This window comes from Aspergillus bombycis (assembly GCF_001792695.1).
Source record: "Aspergillus bombycis strain NRRL26010 chromosome Unknown contig00165, whole genome shotgun sequence".
Classification (NCBI taxonomy): Eukaryota; Fungi; Ascomycota; class Eurotiomycetes; order Eurotiales; family Aspergillaceae; genus Aspergillus; species Aspergillus bombycis.
In genome coordinates, this window is record NW_019170167.1 from 1,083 (window position 1) to 19,268 (window position 18,186).

Here is an 18,186-nt window from a genome sequence, read left to right on the forward strand (position 1 = left end):
TGCCCTGTACAGTCAAATTACCACTAGTTGTCCCCCTAATTACTCTTTTCTGTCAAGGTATCATACTTTGAGATGGTGCCAATAGGTTGGGTTTAAAACAGGGAACAAATAGGCGAAAGGTAGGTACAATAAACAAAGAATTTAGGGGCCACCATATTTATGTGAGGAAATGCCTAGAATAATTAAGATACCTATCTGGGAGAAGGGGGACGTGACGAGGGGATAATTAAACTGGCACCATGTCATACCCCACCACCGAGCCATCCAAACGAGTTAGGAGATTCTTACCTGAACCCATTGAAACCACTACACGCAAATCCAAGACACCTCAGCCAACATCATACGTGGGGAGGAAGTTGCTGCATGAACAAGAGGACCTTGACACTGCAGCGGGGGCCAAAGTCGACACAAAGTGTCACTCAACTCACCCTGTGGCATCTGCTAAACCTCTAAAACATATAAAACCACCGGGCAGCACTGCATCAGAGGTCCAGGATAGCTCGCCAACTTGCCTACCATCCAATAGTTATCTAGAGAGGCGACATGGAGAGAAACATGCAACGGAGTCGCTGGGATCGCTGCAACAAAGCCGTCTACAGAATGAACCAATATGCAACCCAGACAACTCTCAACTACGCCCGAGAAAATTTGTGCCCCAGCTAATGGAAACAGCCAGCCGCTCATTTCGCCGCGATTTGAGCCCATATGCACCTCATGATAAATACCGACCGGAGCCTGAGACTGGTCTGAAATATGCAAGCGCTATCGGGGATACACTGGTACATGGTGAAGGCCACTTGGCGCATGAGTCTCGATTTTCATACTCCCGACTTCGGCAGCGTCAGGAGACAAGACGGCATTCCTTTCGAGTTCCCGATCTCCCCGTGATCCCTTCTAGCGGTAGCGAAGCATCTGAAGCGTCTGACTTACCATCATTGCCCGTGTCACCATCTGTCTCATCCCGACAATCGGTGATACGATCGAGAGTGGAAGAAGATCGCAGGGAAAGTTGCGATGAGCTTTTCTCAAGCTATCTACTCTCTCTTGCTGCCCGCTCGACCGAAAAGCAGTTGAGAGACCAAGCCCTGGCAGCTTTCCCTAATGAACAAGTCTATCAGCCGGTGGATCACTTTGCCATTGATAGAGAAGAGGATTGTTCCAGCCAAGGAGAGCCAGTGATACGTGAAGCGGATGATGCTCTATTAAGGTACCGACGTGCGTCATCTGCGGATTTGTCTTGGGAGCTCGAGTATATGCGGCAGCATAAAGAGGAGGCAGAAATGCGAGACCGTGCCATGGCTGGCACACAGGGTTCGCACCTTTCATTTGTTGGCCCTTTAAAATTAAAGGCCTGCGGTAAACCAAAAACCCATATATCTCCAGATAAGGGTCGGGAAAGAGACCACCACGACCTAGACCAACAAAAACACCTGAAGAGCCCACCGATGTTAGGCGATAACCTTACTTTCCCCCAGAGCTTGTCACCCGAAACAACTTTCTGTGAGAGCCACCCCTTGGCCGAGTGCAATAACGACGTTTACAACTTTCCCCGCCTTTGGCATGCGGCTCCTCACAACAATGATCACCGTGGTGGCGACGGTTTATGGATGGGAACATGCAAACAGGACAAGAATTGCCGAACCCCTCAAGACTCTCTTTCCTATAGTACATTAGGTCCAGTTTCTCAAACGAGAGCAACGAGTTGGGCGTGGCCGAACGAAATATTGACATTGGAAGACAAAGCTCATCCTAAGCCCCGGACGAAGCTAGAACCACCCGATGAGAAGAAGTGCGACAGCTCTGATGGAGACACTGAACCCCAATTTCAGGATGGGTTTGTCACTCAGATTTATAACTACTTGTCTCTAGGCTACCCTTGTGTTGCTCGCTATTATGACCATGAGCTGAGTAGAGTGTCTGGTATTCCTGTACCGGAACTTAGGCGAGATGATATGAACACAGATGCCAAGGGTTACGTTAGCATTATCGAAAACGCCAGAACAGGAACTTCTCTTAGCGATGTTTGCATGCGTTGGCTAGCTCTTCGCTCGTATATACGTGAGTGGGCTAAGCAGCAACCCATTTCGGCTGAAGACAACAGCAGTCATGGGACATGGGGTGTACGCGAGAGAAGGGGTAGTTGGGCGGGGTGAGAACGGTTGTTGGAAAGGGATATAACTAGGTTTCTTGGTCGAGGGTGTGTGATTATCTTTTAAACCTCGCTATATGGGGTGAGGAAGGGGAAGCAAGGAGCAAATTGGCCTTTTGGGAGTGGTACACAGAGTTTCCTTGCGCTTACATTGTCTCTGGTGCCTCTAATATGAATCTCAGCCTGCGGAGGGTCCAAATTTGGCTGCAGAACACAGAACTTCAAACTACATTGTGCCCACGGGAGAAAGTTAATACTGATATCTGACCCACTGAATTGTCCTGAATAGCGAACGAACAGCCAAGTAATTCATGGGTGCGGCAGCTATTGCCTGTCATGAACCACAATATAAACTATAGGACCATGCTCCAGAGACACAAAATACTACGCCCATAGCACCGCTCTGTATTAGCCTCATGACGGACTGGGGCAATTGTTGACACCTTTACCCCCGTCTTTCGTGTCCTTGTCATCTTCAGCCAATGCTCGAGTCAACATACTACCCCGCTGAGCCCTTTCATGCACAATACCAGGGAATATCTTTTGTTCTGGTAACGCTTCAGGCCCAGTGTCCTCGCTCGATTTAGAGACCGGGAGGTGAGGAGTGGGACTTGGGAAGCAGGCATCTCCTGCGATTGTGGTCTCAGGCTGGTTTTGTAAATATATGGGAGAATTCACCGTATTAGAAGTCTGCGGAGATGCTGTAGCCTGCTGACTCTCCTTCCGCAAAGCTATCGCTGGTGAGTAAAGTAGACCACTATTTTACGGTGCGTAATGGGGCTTACGATGGCTTGGATAGTTCTCATTTTCCGTGGTCACGCTAGGTTGCAACTGTCCTCTGACGGGTAGTGCCTTTGAGTAAGTACTCAAACTGTCAACATATCTTCCAATCCTGTAGACAATTAGTTACTCTAGATGTCTTCAACCATGCCAGGGGCGGACAACTCAGCTAGGGATGCGTACAATGCCAACTCTCCTATCAGTGTTTCATGCCTAAATCCCTCTCGAATGTCCGGAACATTGCTCTTTGCAACATTATTTCCCGGGACTCCTGCTGCTGAACAGTTTGTGCCAAGCCATCTTTGCTTTAAAGCGAGCTCAAAACCACTTTGCAGGACCGAGTGTTTAGCTAGCTCACACATATCAACCGCACTAAATTTATAAATCTGTGCAGCAACCGAGTATTCTTCAATCAAGGGCTCCTTGGTGAACGCAAATTGTAATGGATCATCAGTAGATAACGATACGTTCAAGCCTCTCTTGAAAAAATTGGCAAATGGATTCTTGTCATACGTCAAAAACAGCGCATTGTTGCTGAGAGGCGACATGGCAATCCCAATTTGGTCAAGGTAGAATAGATACTGCAGTAAAGGGACTTTCCGGAGCAGGATCCCGTGGCTGATGCTGTGACAGCAGAGGAACCCAACCGCAAGATGGTCAGGGTCACCAGCTTCACCACAATGCGGCCTTAGAACGAACGTGTTGAACCCTCGCCGCTTGCGCCAGATATTCAAGGATGCGATGTTTGCAAACATGAAGTATATCCAATAACTGTAGGGGGGGTTTTGTTTCGTATTCCATTCTCTTGGGATGGGATATTTTCTATACAGTCGTCGCTCTGATTTGCTCTCGTCGTCGACACTGTCAAAACCGACCACACGCTGCAAGAACAAATGAAGTTTTGGATGACTATTAGGATCCTTCGTCACTTCGAATAGCGGCTGGAAGACGTTGGCGATAACCTGCTCAAAGTTTTCCATCATGCCACTCGACTTGTATACGTCATAGAGTCGAGGTACTTGGATAAGCCAACGAACATTAGGGGAGAATAACTTATTATCAACTACCCATGCCGCAAGTTTATCCCATTCCTGGATGGACCTACCGTATATTGAGATACGCCATTCCACCATTTGGTATTTGCTCGACTCCAAGTCCGAGATGACCTCCTTCGTTATCTCTGCTAGATAGCGACCTTTAATATAATTGTCTGTCTTCAGGAATATTTCTCGCAGCCGAGATTCGCCGACAGGGTTATATTTGAGGTTAAACTTGTCAAACCGGTGGAAAGAATCCGTGTGTGCCTGTAAAACTGTTAGTTGCAAACGAGGAGCAAGAAACAAAGTTCTCTCTTTCTACATACGTGCATATCGAGTGTATCGATACTCAAATCGTAAGCTGTAAGATTGATACTTTCAAAAACCTCCTTCAACGTCAAGTGCTTGCCATCCCTGAATAACACGACTTCATCGGGTGATTTTTTCATCTTGCTTTTGATGAAACGAAGGAGGTGCTTCTGATTCATACATGCAGAGTGATGCACATGTGTGTCAACTTTTCGGACATTGTAAAAATCTCTGTGAGGTACTTTCTTGCTGTCGGCTATTTCTTGATATTCATTTAGCAGAGTATATAGCTGAAACTTTCCCTCCAGGTAAGAAAGGCGTTTGAATGCGAAGCTCTTTGCGGGCCCGTCCGTTGATACATCTATGACCGCGTCGAGATCCATATAGAAATCTCTCAGGGAAGGAATTTGTACAACAGGTTGATTAGTAGTGGCGGTACCATAAGTTTCGTACACTTGATACACACTATTCCCATCGAGCTTGAAAACCCAGTCTGACGCCTCGGGAAGAGGTAGGCACTCGGCCATGTCAAAATCTTCCCCAATATCTTGACCCATTTTTCTCTTCTTCTGTTCAGGTCGGGAGTTATCATTAAATTTTCCAGTTTCATTGTCACCTTCCCAGGCTGGCTCTGGCGGCGCAGGGTATACTTTCCAGTCGGAATGATCCTTAGGGTTATCTCCAGGACCCTGCAATGATAGCTGCATGTATCTGGATCGCCGATCGAGTAATCTCAATATTTTGCGGCAAATTACGTTCAATTCTGATGTAACAGCATCGCCGCCTGGCATAGTATTCAACAAGGCTTGGGCGGCTCCCAAGATATCACCGGCAGAACGGTCATTACCTGCCCCCATAGTTTGACTGAATTGGTCTTGGGATCTGGATGGCGTTGTATTCAACCCGAAACTACCATGGGTATCATTTACAGCGGAACCGTTGGCCTGGTACTCATGCATGAAGTGCGAGCCAAATTGATCAAACAGCGGAGTGGCATTTGCAGCGGGCTGAGTCTTTGAAATTGAATCTTCTTGGCACACAGTGCTGACTGTGCGGTCTTGGGAGCCATTGTGTTCCATCACAGTTGGTGTAGAGCTTGGCGCACTGTCTGTCTGTGTGACGGCTGCATTGTAATTTGCAGGTACTGGGTTCAGGCTAGGCTCATTGTCGGCACTCCGTGAGGCGAGCTGGTGATGCTGATAGAAAAGCTTCGCTTCCGCGTGGCTCATTGATTTTTCATATGCATAGTCGTAGGTAGGAGTTTTCAGCAGTCTATCCCTTGGTAGAATATCACGCGATGTGTTTGTCGCCACGGCGAAACTAGACTCATTGGATGCAGTGCCATCCAGAGAGATCCCACGTGTCTGTAGATTCTCACTGTGGGAATGCAGGGAAACGTCGTCTTCCGATGAGGTTTCAGTAGCGTTGGCATTGGCATCGAGCCTAGAAGTAAGGTTGAGTTGTGACGAAGCCATAAGGGTATCAAAAGTTCGTCACACTTGTGCAGATGTTGTTTGTTGTGTTGCAGCTGTTGGAGTGATGAATCAGTCGGTTCTCCGCCGAAAATACTCACCGCAAAGCCCTACTAATCAAATCCCTTGCATTTACTTATGATTTGATTTGGATACTATTAGTAAGAGAAAAAAACAAAATCAAAAAAGAGGCAAACAGTCTATTGGGAAAAAATATTAGGCGTATTTGGTAGTGAACTTGTGAATAATTCAATTGTCTGGATTTTCTTTCATCATGGAGGAGAGTAGAAAAAGGCGAGAGATAACGAAAAGAGAGAAAGAGAGAGATCATAAGCACAAAACTATTCATAAAAGCCACAATATTGGAAATTAAAAATAAGACCAAACATATGAGAAGACATGTGGTAATACTCACCTAGAAAGATGTGATGAAAGAGTGAGTCTAAACTGTCATTTATTTGTTGGGGTGATGGTTTTGATAACCAGCATTGGACTCAGCTAACTAGTATTAGCTGTACCCTGCCAGTCTTGGCATGCATGTATTTTACATTTTTAATAGATACCGTGGGCTTTGGAGGGCCAGAAGTCTTAGCAATTAGTACTAGTACCTAGTACCTAGTAGTAATAGACTAATACAATAACTATTTCTGGATTTCGGGTCGCATTAGGTAGTAGTACGTACGTATGGGAGTAGAACTCCGTACCTTACTACTAGTTGCTACTAGTACTAGTAGTGGTGTGACGTACTCTGTAACTTTGCCCCGTACAACAGACCAAATCACCCACCTTCAGCTACATACTCATTAGGCAGAGACCAATTACCCCATAGTTAGAGTCTATTATCATTCACAGATTCTACATCACCCTACATACAGTGGAATATATACAAGAATAGTCGCCAATCAAAACACACAAAAGTCTCAGTTGCTCTCTTTTTTGCCTTGCTATATATCCCCTACACGCTGTTCCAGGAGGTGACACGGTAGGCTTTTCTGTGTTTGGTCGAAGTACACTCTAACCCACACTGTTCATGACAAGAACCTAGGGCTAATTCCTGCAGCTTCTGACCATATTCTGTAGTTTATACATTTTCACAAACACTGAAACGCGCTTTCTTGGCTATTATCGTGTCTTTGTGGAATATTCCTGAAAATGGCATCCCTGAACCTTTCATCCAATGGGCCTTCAATAGCAAAGAGCTATCAAGCTGTTGTCAACTCTTCCCCACCCACCAGCTCTTCTTCGCCTACCTATGGACAATGGGCGGTGTTTTCAGTTTCAGCACCGCTTGTTAGTGCTTTTCAGCAAGACACAGGCAACAAGGAGAGTGTTTTAAAGGTCCAGAGTACCGGAGGTCAGTCAAACACTTTATAATGAGGAACACTTGGACTGACTGAATATATGTAAGAGGGTGAATTGGCTGATCTTATCGACGAATTCTCTGAGGGAAAGATGCAGTTCGCCTTTGTTAAAGTCACTGACCCAAATACTGGACTTCCTAAGAGCGTGCTTATTGCGTGGTGCGGGGAGGGCGTTCCCGAACGGACGAAGGGTTATTTCACCAGTCACCTATCTGCGGTCTCAAAACTGTTACACGTTAGTGGCCTTTCAGTCTTACATGTTTCCTAGAGAACTTATCCCATCATAAATTATGCTGCTGACTTTACAGCTGCTAGGGTTACCATGTTCAATTAACTGCACGTGCAGATGGGGACTTGACTGCAGAAGGAATTATCCAGAAAGTGGGGGATGCATCCGGTGCTAAGTACTCTGCAGGAGCTGGGCAGCTGGCCGCTGCTGCGCCCAAGCCGCCAATCTCATCCAAGCCAGTTTTCACACCATCGCGGACCGGTGGTATCGGCTCGAATTCCACAGCATCTACTCCCCAGAAACCTCTCCAGAGATATACCGACAATGATGGCTGGGGCCCAGATGCCCCACCAATCACCAGGACAGAACTTGAAAAGGTGCAGCCAGCTTACCAACCAACCAAAGTTAATATTCAAGCACTTAGATCGGAAAAGTCACATGTCGCAAACATGCAGGCTCAACATACCGCCGAAGATCGTAGTGACGTTGTCAAGGGCGGCTATCAACCAGTGGGAAAAGTGGACATTGCTGCCATAAGGAGACAGGCACGTGAGGCAGGCGAATTAAAGGATGACCGGCCAGAGCCAGTGAGGGGGGCATACGAGCCAGTTGGCAAGATTGATATTGCTGCTATTCGGGCCAGGGCGCAAAAGCCCAGCGAGTCGATGGCTGATGACGGCAAATTTGCTGCACCAAACCATGCCCAGGTACAAGAGGAATCTGGAAACCACACAATCCCACCTGCAGGACAGTCCGAGCGTTTAACAAGTCTACCGAAGCCAAAGGTTGCGAATAAGTTTGGAGCGAACCAGTCGTTCGTTGGGACCAAGCCTCCTCTACCTAGTGGATCCGTGTCAAAACCAACTTCAGCAGCTACGCCCGTCGGTAGCGCGAGCAGAACTTTTGCAGATGAGGGGGGAAAGACTCCCGCACAACTTTGGGCAGAGAGGAAAGCGAGGGAACGGGGACAAGCTGCTACATCTGATCTGCCATCATCAAGTTACGAGGAACCCTCGCTTCAAACACAGCACAGCGGCAGAGGGGAGTGGAAGAGCTCATACAGTGGTAGAACGTGGACCCCTGTTCAGACTACGCACACTGGAAAGTCTGTCAGCAGCAATACGTCTCACCAGGCTACGGACCCTGCTGCAAACAATGCAACAGAAACAGAGTCTCAGCCCCCCCAAAGCGTCAGTGCTCTTCGAGATCAATTTGTGGACAGGTCACTTGATGACTCGGCCCCCGAGGCTAAGCCCGATGAGCAGTTGGATATAGGACGCTCTGTGCCTCTTCCCGGCTTACGAGCGGGACCTGTGCAACCAGAAGCCACACAGGAGCCTGAAGCTCACCAGGTGGCTCCCAGCCCTCCTGAGCAGCCTCGATCCCCTACTCCTCCAACCCCTCCAGTACGGGAAACCTCGCCTATCCGTGTTGCCATGCCTGTTGGACGTGGCGCTGTGGGTATTCATGATGAACAGCCATCACCATCTTCTGTTTTGCCCACGAAAAGTCTTGGTCAGACGGTGCCAAAAGATGCAGACCTTGCGGATGACACGGAAGATGTAGCCCGGGCAACTGCAGAGGCTACAGTTGGCAACCACGTCCAAACCAATGGAATTCAAGCCGTGGTACAGTACGATTATGAAAGGGCAGAAGACAATGAGATTGAGCTCACGGAAGGTGAATATGTGATGGAGATTGAAATGGTTGACAAGGACTGGTGGCTGGGTTCAAATGCTCGTGGTGAGAGGGGTCTCTTCCCGAGTAACTATGTTGAGCTACTGGAAGATCAGCCCCAGAATTCTACCTCGCCGGCCTTGCATGACCACAGTTTGGACACCGGGATCCAAGAGCCTCATGTTGAAACAGCCGCGCCTTTAGCTTCGAGCTCAGCCAATGGACCCACTGCTACAGCTCTGTACGATTATGAGGCCGCGGAAGACAATGAGCTCAGTTTTCCAGAGGGTGCTGAGATCACTCACATCGTAAGTTTTTCCCTTGTCACACCCTTTTAGTTTCTTTCTTCCCCGCATTCATATCGACGTTTGGGTTGCTCAGAGGATTAATATGGCTAACCGCTCGTTGTATGTAGGAATTCCCCGACGATGACTGGTGGTTCGGTAAATATGACCGTAAAGAAGGCCTCTTCCCAGCGAATTATGTACAACTCCGAAAGTGACCCTAAGGTGGTGCCTTCCACAAAGTCAGGGGTCGATGATGAGGAAGTCCAATGCGTTCTGCGTTCTATCTTAGGTTTACGGCTTGATTTGCCCGAGTCCTTGGACCTTTTGGCTGAGCATAGTTTGCCACATTCATATCTGCAAGAAAAAGAAAGGGATAAAAAATAACTATCCCCCCTGGGTGCTGCCTTCGCAGATAGGACATGGGCCTTCAACAGCATATGAAAACTTTTCAGTTATTGTGTTTTGGACTTACTATAGCAGCACTAAGAGAAGCAATTCAATACGGTATTATTCTAGTATACTTGTTTTGACTCGGTAAAAAAACCCAAGACTCTTCCAATTGGACACGGCACTTAGTAGGCTATTGTATAAGTTGGCCATCATCGTTATGTATCACTTGGTTACTAGTTGTTGATGGAATAAGTAGCCAGTCAGCTGAGTTTATTATTGTTGAGACTGTGCTTTAGGAGCTATTGCTGGCGGCGGCTGTATTGTTCATGCAACTAGTAGTCTACTGCGCAGTATGGTATCTCTATCGCTAAAATCTAGTGGTTAGGGTATTCACGGCTTTACTAATGAAAGTCACTTTAGTTACCTGTCTTAACTTTCACGAAATTTGATGATAGAAAAGTAAAATGTTACGACAATATAGGAAAAGAGGCTGTAAGTGTTTTATAAAAATTATCTAAATAGGTATTGGCTCGCCTAGAAACACTCCCTGGCGCCCGCTAGAGACCAAGTTCAAAACTCCAAATAGAAGTATCTACTGAAATACTCGTAGAGCCTACACAATAAATAGATTCTTATAGATTATACGGATTATATCTTGGTTACCAACCTTTTTTTTCAATTTATTGTATTTATGTTGAAGTATAATTTAAGCAGTTCTTCGGTCTAGTACTTTTCTAACCTTTTGGAACACCTCCGTACAGAGTAAAACTGTATAGTAAGTCGTCCAGAGCTCCTATTACGTGACCATATATATCTTGGGATTATGAGTGATGTTATTTACACACCAGTGTGGTTCGGCGTGACCCGGAGATCGGAACAGGTTTACTGCTTTGAGTCTTGAACTAGGTAAACCCCTCTAACCATGATTAGAGTTAAACCTCTTTCTTTTAAGTATAATAAGTCTACTCTGTACTCCGTATTGTTATCTATAGTACAGAGTACACGGTGACTTGTGTTCCAAAACTTATCAAACTACTAGTACTAACGTAGCCGGTAAGTATTCCGCTCACCTCTGTATTGCATAGAAAAGGACATATTTTTGAACATTAATATCTGGACTACTATTATATATATCAGTCTATACTTGTAATATTATACAAATATAGATATTCTTTATATATAACTTAAATAGCAATTAAAATAAGATCTAAAAAGAATAGATTATAACTATATACTATAAAATATACAGTAATTTATATTATTCTTGTAATTAAATATTGCTGAGGTCCCTAAATTTTATACTCTACTATTCTGATATATAATAGACTACAGATAAAGTTTTAAGTAGATAGAGCCTGAATTGGTTGAGATATTAATATTCAAAAATATGCCCTTTTCTATATAACGCAGAGGTGAGTAGATTGCTTGCGCGAGCGGAATGCTTACCGGCTACATTAGTCCTACTACTAGTAGTAGCACGCTAGTAAGTATCATGTCACAATTGACCAATAGAAGTCATATATAAAATCCCATGTGATACTCAATTGGTCGATAGTCACGTGGTTACTGACCCACCTATTCAGTATTTTTAGAATACGCATCCATATCCATAACGTACCTGACCCTCTATTAAAACAGGGTCGGTGGTAAGATCAGTAACCTATACAGAGTAGCCTTTCTGTCTGGGTGCTGGTTCGGGTGGCGGGCTAACCAGAGTTGATACTCAGGCAGGCTAGTAGTAAAGCTATATAACTAACTATAGGTAGATAGACAAGACGTAGATCGGAGAACTACAACAGGATTAGGTTCTGATAGATATACAGATTGGTCACGTGACATACGTTTGTGGTAGTTAGGATAGATGGTGCAGGATCGCACTGAGACAATACCCCTCTTCTTACGGCTGGTCTCTGTTGAGATCAGGCCCTGGCTTATAGGGATAGCGGTGGTGAAAGTTGGCGGTAATCTGATAGATGTGAGCTAGTAATACTGGTTCAGGAGATTTCTGTCTATAGACACAAGACTAGCAGAAGCAGTAGACTCAGCAGGAACGGCAGGGGTTTATATAGTATACCGCTGTTACATATAAGTAATACTATAGAATATACAGTAATTTATTTTATTTTAATAATAAAAAATTACTAGAATTTATAAGCCCACTAGCATAGTATCATAGTATATAATAAACTGTAGATAAAATTATAAACAGATAGAATAATCGTATACCAAGGTATCGATATTCAAAATATACTATATTATACGCCCACATGAGTGACATGACCGCCCGCTACATTAACTGGGGGTTTGGATATTGTCAAGAAATTTCTAACCACGCTAACAATTTTTTAATCATGGCAAGCTGCATCCCTGTGAAGTTATCAGAGTATAAGGCAAAGAGCGTTTAATAGAAGAGATACTTTATTACTCTTTAAATTAGTTGTTACCCTATTTAACTTGTACTTCTATACCCGAGTCTTTTACACTGATTCCTGAGTCATCTGGGGCTGTATGCCCAGGCACGGAATTGACAAGTATGGTGCTAGTTGATAGGTATAGTCCGGGCGTTTGGCACTGTCTCGAACAGGAATACCAATGAGTGATTTTACGGGAGTAAAGGCCTCTAGGAGGATATTCCCGAGGAAACTCAGTAAATCAGCTGAGGACTTTGTAATTCCTTTATCTTCCACATCGATGCTAAAATATTACGGTAGAGATACCAACACGTCATATGTCACGTGACACGCATAGTATGCTTACCGCTAAGCCCAAAGGCCGTGTGTCACATGACCAAAAGTGTAACTTGTATCCATATCTTGTCCGCAAAAGCAAAGGAAAGAAGGAAAGGGCGAGCTCCACTTGGTGGTGTATCCTAGGATCAGCTACCCACGACAACACTGGAGCCAGCAATTCGCAGCAAACTCTTGCGACCAAGACTAATAACTGTGGCTTTCTGTTTGTTAGTGCTAATTGGCATTTCCGAAGGCGTACTTGGCGTACAATCTCTGTGTCAACTTTCGTTAAACAACTTGTCAGAATCAGACAACAGAAAGGTATACTCAATTAAACTCTTTTGAAGAATAACAAGAGGGGAGAAAATCAAGAATTCAAGAGAAACAGAAGGACAAAAAGCAACTAGAGGGAGAAAAAGAAACAGAGATGGCGTCACTTAGTGAAGACTTGCTTGTAACCGTCAACAAGTTGCAAGACCTTGTTTTCAATACGATTGGGAATGATTCTCTTGACTTGCCGCAAATAGTAAGTTCCCTCTGGCTTACAATCTAGACTGATAGCAAGTACTGAATTTTGAAGGTTGTGGTAGGTTCTCAGTCATCCGGGAAGTCGTCCGTGCTTGAGAACATTGTCGGTAGAGATTTCTTGCCGAGAGGAAGCGGCATAGTTACGAGACGCCCCTTAATACTGCAACTTATAAACATACCCAGCGAACGCCATGACAAACCTGACACTGACGAGGTTCATGTGCCTCACACTGCTGCTAGTGTAGCTGGACAGCATGAGTGGGCGGAATTTCACCACCTCCCTGGTCGGAAATTCGAGGACTTCGCTCTGGTGAAACAAGAAATTGAAGCCGAGACCGCAAGGATAGCCGGAAGCAATAAGGGAATCAATAGGCAACCCATCAATCTTAAGATATTTTCGCCTCATGTTCTTAATCTCACCATGGTTGACCTACCAGGGTTAACCAAAGTGCCCATTGGCGACCAACCATCTGACATAGAGAAGCAGACTCGAGCGCTGATATTGGAATACATAGCAAAGCCAAACAGCCTTGTCCTGGCGGTATCCCCGGCGAATGTCGACTTGGTGAACTCTGAAGCCTTGAAGCTTGCTCGCCAGGTAGATCCTATGGGGCGCAGAACAATCGGCGTTTTGACAAAGTTGGACCTCATGGATCATGGCACTAATGCTATGGATATTCTTTCGGGGCGTGTCTATCCCCTGAAACTGGGTTTCATTGGCGTTGTCAACAGATCCCAACAAGACATTCAATCAGGGAAATCCTTGTCTGATGCTTTACAGGCAGAAGTAGATTTCTTCCGGCATCACCCTGCCTACCGTAACATGGCGATTCGTTGTGGAACACAGTTTTTGGCAAAAACACTGAACACGACTTTGATGTCTCACATTCGAGATCGACTCCCTGATATCAAAGCCCGCTTAAATACACTCATGGGCCAAACACAACAGGAGCTTGCTAGCTATGGCAATAAACAGTTCAGTGGCAAGGAACATCGTGGCTCATTGATCCTGCAACTAATGACACGTTTTGCATCCTCTTTTATATCTTCCATTGACGGAACCTCATCTGAAATCTCGACCAAGGAACTTTGTGGAGGGGCCAGAATCTATTATATATTCAACTCCGTTTTCGGCAATTCTCTTGAAACAATTGACCCTACACACAACCTGACAGTTTCAGATATCAGGACAGCAATTCGAAACTCAACTGGCCCTCGTCCGAGTCTTTTTGTCCCTGAACTTGCGTTCGATTTGCTTGTGAAACCTCAGATTAAAATGTTGGAAGCTCCTAGCCAGAGGTGTGTAGAGCTCGTGTACGAAGAGCTTATAAAAATCTGCCATACTTGTGGATCACAAGAACTACTACGCTTTCCACGCCTACAAGCAAAGCTTATCGAGGTAGTATCTGACCTCCTTCGTGAGCGCCTGGGGCCTTGTTCAGCATATGTGGAGTCACTGATTTCCATACAAAGAGCCTATATAAACACAAATCATCCGAATTTTCTCGGTGCGGCGGCCGCGATGTCTTCCATCATTCAGAATAAACAAGAGCAGGAACGGAAATCGGTATTAGCAGAGGACAGAAGGAAGCGTGAGAAGCGACGACAGAGGGAACTCGGAGGCATCAATGGAAATACAAGCCTCTCTCCTGAGGATGAGGAAGAGCAAGCACTAGAGCAAAAGGCTCAGACCATCCCTATCAGGAGTCAGTCTGCAAAAGGCACCAGAACCATATCCCCGCATATTGGCAAGCCCCAAGAAAGCGGTATTGCGGCAACTTTGAATGGTGCAAATCAAAGTCCACATGCCATGTTTGGTGCCACAAACACCACACGCGATTCCTTTTTGAATTATTTCTTTGGCAAAGATGGCGCCCAGCCGTCTTCTTCACTTCCTCCTCAACCTCCGAGCCAAAACAGACCTTCCAACCACGCCAACGATATCAGTACCAGCCAAAGTATTCGGCGGACGGAAGTGCGCTCCCCAGTGATGCCGCCTGATGACTATGTACCTGTTCCGGAATATATTGGCGAGGTTAACTCTCTTGTAAGTCGCGATTCGTTCGAGCTTTGTTTTGGTTATGCTAGAAGCTCATACAATGCACAGGAAAATACCGAACCAACTCTCTCTGATCGTGAGCTGTTGGAGACGGAGTTGATTCGCCGCTTGATATCTTCCTACTTCGACATTGTTAGGGAAACTATTGCTGACCAGGTTCCTAAGGCCATTATGCACCTTCTCGTCAATCATAGTAAAGATGTTGTGCAAAATCGCCTTGTCAGCGAACTTTACAAGGAAGATCTCTTTGGGGAACTTCTTTACGAGGATGACGGGATCAAGGCGGAGAGGGAGAAGTGCGAAAGACTTCTAGAAACCTACAAGGAGGCCGCGAAAATCGTAGGCGAAGTCCTGTAGTCTGTTCAAAATTCGCATTTGGTGGGTGACTAGTAATCCATCGATGATTTTTGTACAATAGAGGACAATACGTCGAAGCCCTTTTGCAGCGCTAGCTGCAACTGTACATCTTGTATTTTCTGCTAGAAATCTTATTAGAATATTGATTGAACTTGTATCAAAGTCTAGTCGAACTGGGTTCAAATCTTCGGGCATCAATGTCAACCGACTTGTATTTGCTCTTCTGGATATGAAGAGTGCTGTACATTCGGGGTCTCATCCGCGAAGCATATGTAATTAGCTATATGTAAAAAAGGCCTAATGGTGAATCGCAGCCACGGACACAGATTCTATCAACGCAAGTATATTGATGAACCAGCAAGGACACAGAGGTCTATAACGTTCGCGAAGGAAAATACGCAAAAGTCTAGCTCTCACATATCGGAGCCACGCAACTATGTCAGTCTTTCTTGTTAGATAGTTTATATGCCTTCCTCAATCGTGCACCCTCGAAACCATATAAAGCACCCCCCACGAACACAAATAAGGCACCCATAAGCACACCTGGCCCAAGATTATTTCCGAAGAGGTAGATGGATAGTAACAGCGAGATGAGTTTTCGAACGTTGAGCACAATAGTTACTGTTAGTGAGGATGATTTTGCTGAAAGAAGATGAACCCCACGGATACACAGATATTGTGTTAGGGCATTCATTAGAAGATAGAAAACCTGTATTGGTATACAAGCTAATATGAACTGGAGAGACTTGAAGCGCTCAAGTTCTGCCAGCAGATGAATGGTAGTAGTGCTGATGATTGGCATGGGCACTGATTTCACCAACGCCGTTCTTGAGGTAGCAGCTAAGCCGGTGCCGAGTAGTAGGGGAGAACTTGAGACAGACCCTTTTTTTGCAGCGATAGCAGAAACTATAGAGAGTAACGAAGGCGAAGACAGCAACGCCCGCCATTGAGCCAAAAGGTGTGAGTAGGTTGGTAGGAAGAGGGGCAGAGAAAGTGTGTGCGAATAAAAGAGGGCCTCCTTCCAATGGTTTCTGCCGTAAGACTCATAGAGTCGGTCCGCGTAAACTCCTTGGAAAGCCGACAATACCATTGCTAGGGCAAGGATACCAAACCCAATCAATGTACTAGCCATAGTGGAATCATTCTGGTGATACCCAGCGCTTGTGGATTGACCTTTCGTACGAGCATCCGCCAACGCTGCAGCGATGACACCTACAGTAAGCATAGCTACCGCGAGGATTTGGCCGCGTGAGTATCTCTTAGCATTGAATGCATAACCAACGAGCATGGACGCCACGGGCCCCCCGGATCTCAAGATAATGTGTAGTGGGACAGAGATCTTGTACGCAAAGGCCCAGTTGTTTAGAAGATTGACGGTCACAAAGAAAGTTGTGTATACCAGCCATGATCTCAGAGGTATTACGCGTCGACTGAGAAACAGTGACTCAGGGCCCGCCGACAGAGACAGAAAGCTTGGAGACGTTAACAATGCAGTCAGGATAAATTGTGCAAACGTTATGAGGGGTCCTTGCGATGCGAATATTAGAGACGAAAAATAAACCGTTTTTGGAGCCGAAGGAAGGAATAGGAATTACCTGAGCTCGGTTGCTCCCTGTCGCGTCGTCAGTTATCGCTTTCGGTACTTCATTTGCACACACGACTTACTTAATAATGGCTTCCAGGGCAAAGACCTGTACTCCAATTGTCAGAAAGAGGGGCAATTTAGCATTTACTGCCCACATACATTGGCACAACAACCACCAAAAATGAGCGAGATCATGAAAGCTATAGTTGTCCAGCCGGGAAGGGCAGTATAAGCCGCAGCAGTGGTTATGCTACCTAGGCTCGCATATGGCTCCTTTGGTCCATCACACTCAGTCAGATGATCATCAACCTTTCTCGAGTGACCGTTCGCTACCACTGAGCGATCCACGCCTCGATTCTTTAAGGGTCCGGCATTTTGTTTGAGCATCTTTTCTTGATGGGAACGACTATATGAACCCCATAGAAAGGCAAGCCTTGGGTTGCAAAAGTCGATGGACGGGTCTGTTTAGCGCAATGGTGAAGTTGACAGGTCTCTGGGGTTGAGCTAAAGAACACATGGAGCACTATTTGAAGGAACAGGTGACGGCAGCTAACTGAGTCAATTGGGGCCTGATTGGAATCACTATTTAACTACTATCCGTCACACCGCCGACCCCCTAAGCAGTAGGGGGTCGGCTACGGCTCAACGTCGCTTTTTCAATATATCGATGTTTTTAAAGCTATTTATATTACACAGAAATATAATTAATTTATAAACAATAATAACTTTATTTAAAAGCCTATATATATAATTTAAGAAAATAGATTAAAGAAATAGATTAATATTACTAAATTAGTATATAATTATAGAGTTCTATTTATATACTTATAATTAATAAAATCAGTAAAATTATTAAATAATAATTTAATTTAGTATCTAAAATAGAAATTCTACTATAGAGTCTATAACTACTATTTTAGTAGATGTAGATATTTTAATAGAAAATCAGTATATATATACTCTACTAAGATATTTTGGCTATAATATTATAGAGTATAAAATTAATCGATATTCTAATTATTAAACTATTTAAATTTTCTATAGAAATATATAGTTTTCGGGGTTTGAATAGCTTTATTTCTAGGACATATATAGAATTCTGGTACAATGGCCGAGCGGCTTACCGGTTACATTAGCTCCTTCCTTCTTGTTGACAAAATTAGTTAGTTAACGTAACCGGTAAGCAGGTCGGTCATGTAGGCAGGCTGGTCACTTCCGTATTCCATATAATATAGCA

The 18,186-nt window shown here is 45.0% G+C and overlaps 5 protein-coding genes across 5 annotated transcripts; 3 read left to right on the forward strand and 2 right to left on the reverse strand.

The window, feature by feature from the left end:
* Window positions 1–239: 239 nt before the first annotated feature.
* On the forward strand, window positions 240–2,153 carry ABOM_011654 (uncharacterized protein; the record flags this gene model as incomplete). Its single annotated transcript, XM_022538782.1, has 1 exon — window positions 240–2,153. The coding sequence occupies one exon, from the start codon at window positions 240–242 to the stop codon at window positions 2,151–2,153; it is 1,914 nt and encodes a 637-aa protein (XP_022383710.1).
* A 410-nt stretch (window positions 2,154–2,563) lies between these two features.
* On the reverse strand, window positions 2,564–5,504 carry ABOM_011655 (AMP deaminase; the record flags this gene model as incomplete). The annotated part of the gene is made up of 4 exons (XM_022538783.1): window positions 2,564–2,880; window positions 2,935–3,041; window positions 3,113–4,233; window positions 4,293–5,504. The coding sequence occupies 4 exons, from the start codon at window positions 5,502–5,504 to the stop codon at window positions 2,564–2,566; spliced, it is 2,757 nt and encodes a 918-aa protein (XP_022383711.1).
* A 1,395-nt stretch (window positions 5,505–6,899) lies between these two features.
* On the forward strand, window positions 6,900–9,516 carry ABOM_011656 (putative actin binding protein; the record flags this gene model as incomplete). The annotated part of the gene is made up of 4 exons (XM_022538784.1): window positions 6,900–7,101; window positions 7,156–7,343; window positions 7,424–9,322; window positions 9,430–9,516. The coding sequence occupies 4 exons, from the start codon at window positions 6,900–6,902 to the stop codon at window positions 9,514–9,516; spliced, it is 2,376 nt and encodes a 791-aa protein (XP_022383712.1).
* A 3,331-nt stretch (window positions 9,517–12,847) lies between these two features.
* ABOM_011657 (dynamin-related GTPase DNM1) lies at window positions 12,848–15,364 on the forward strand (the record flags this gene model as incomplete). The annotated part of the gene is made up of 3 exons (XM_022538785.1): window positions 12,848–12,946; window positions 13,001–14,995; window positions 15,056–15,364. 3 exons carry the CDS (start codon window positions 12,848–12,850, stop codon window positions 15,362–15,364), a joined length of 2,403 nt encoding a protein of 800 aa, XP_022383713.1.
* Window positions 15,365–15,803: 439 nt separating this feature from the next.
* ABOM_011658 (putative UPD-GlcNAc transporter (Mnn2-2)) lies at window positions 15,804–17,336 on the reverse strand (the record flags this gene model as incomplete). The annotated part of the gene is made up of 4 exons (XM_022538786.1): window positions 15,804–16,891; window positions 16,960–16,976; window positions 17,030–17,055; window positions 17,109–17,336. The coding sequence occupies 4 exons, from the start codon at window positions 17,334–17,336 to the stop codon at window positions 15,804–15,806; spliced, it is 1,359 nt and encodes a 452-aa protein (XP_022383708.1).
* Between the last annotated feature and the right edge of the window lie 850 nt (window positions 17,337–18,186).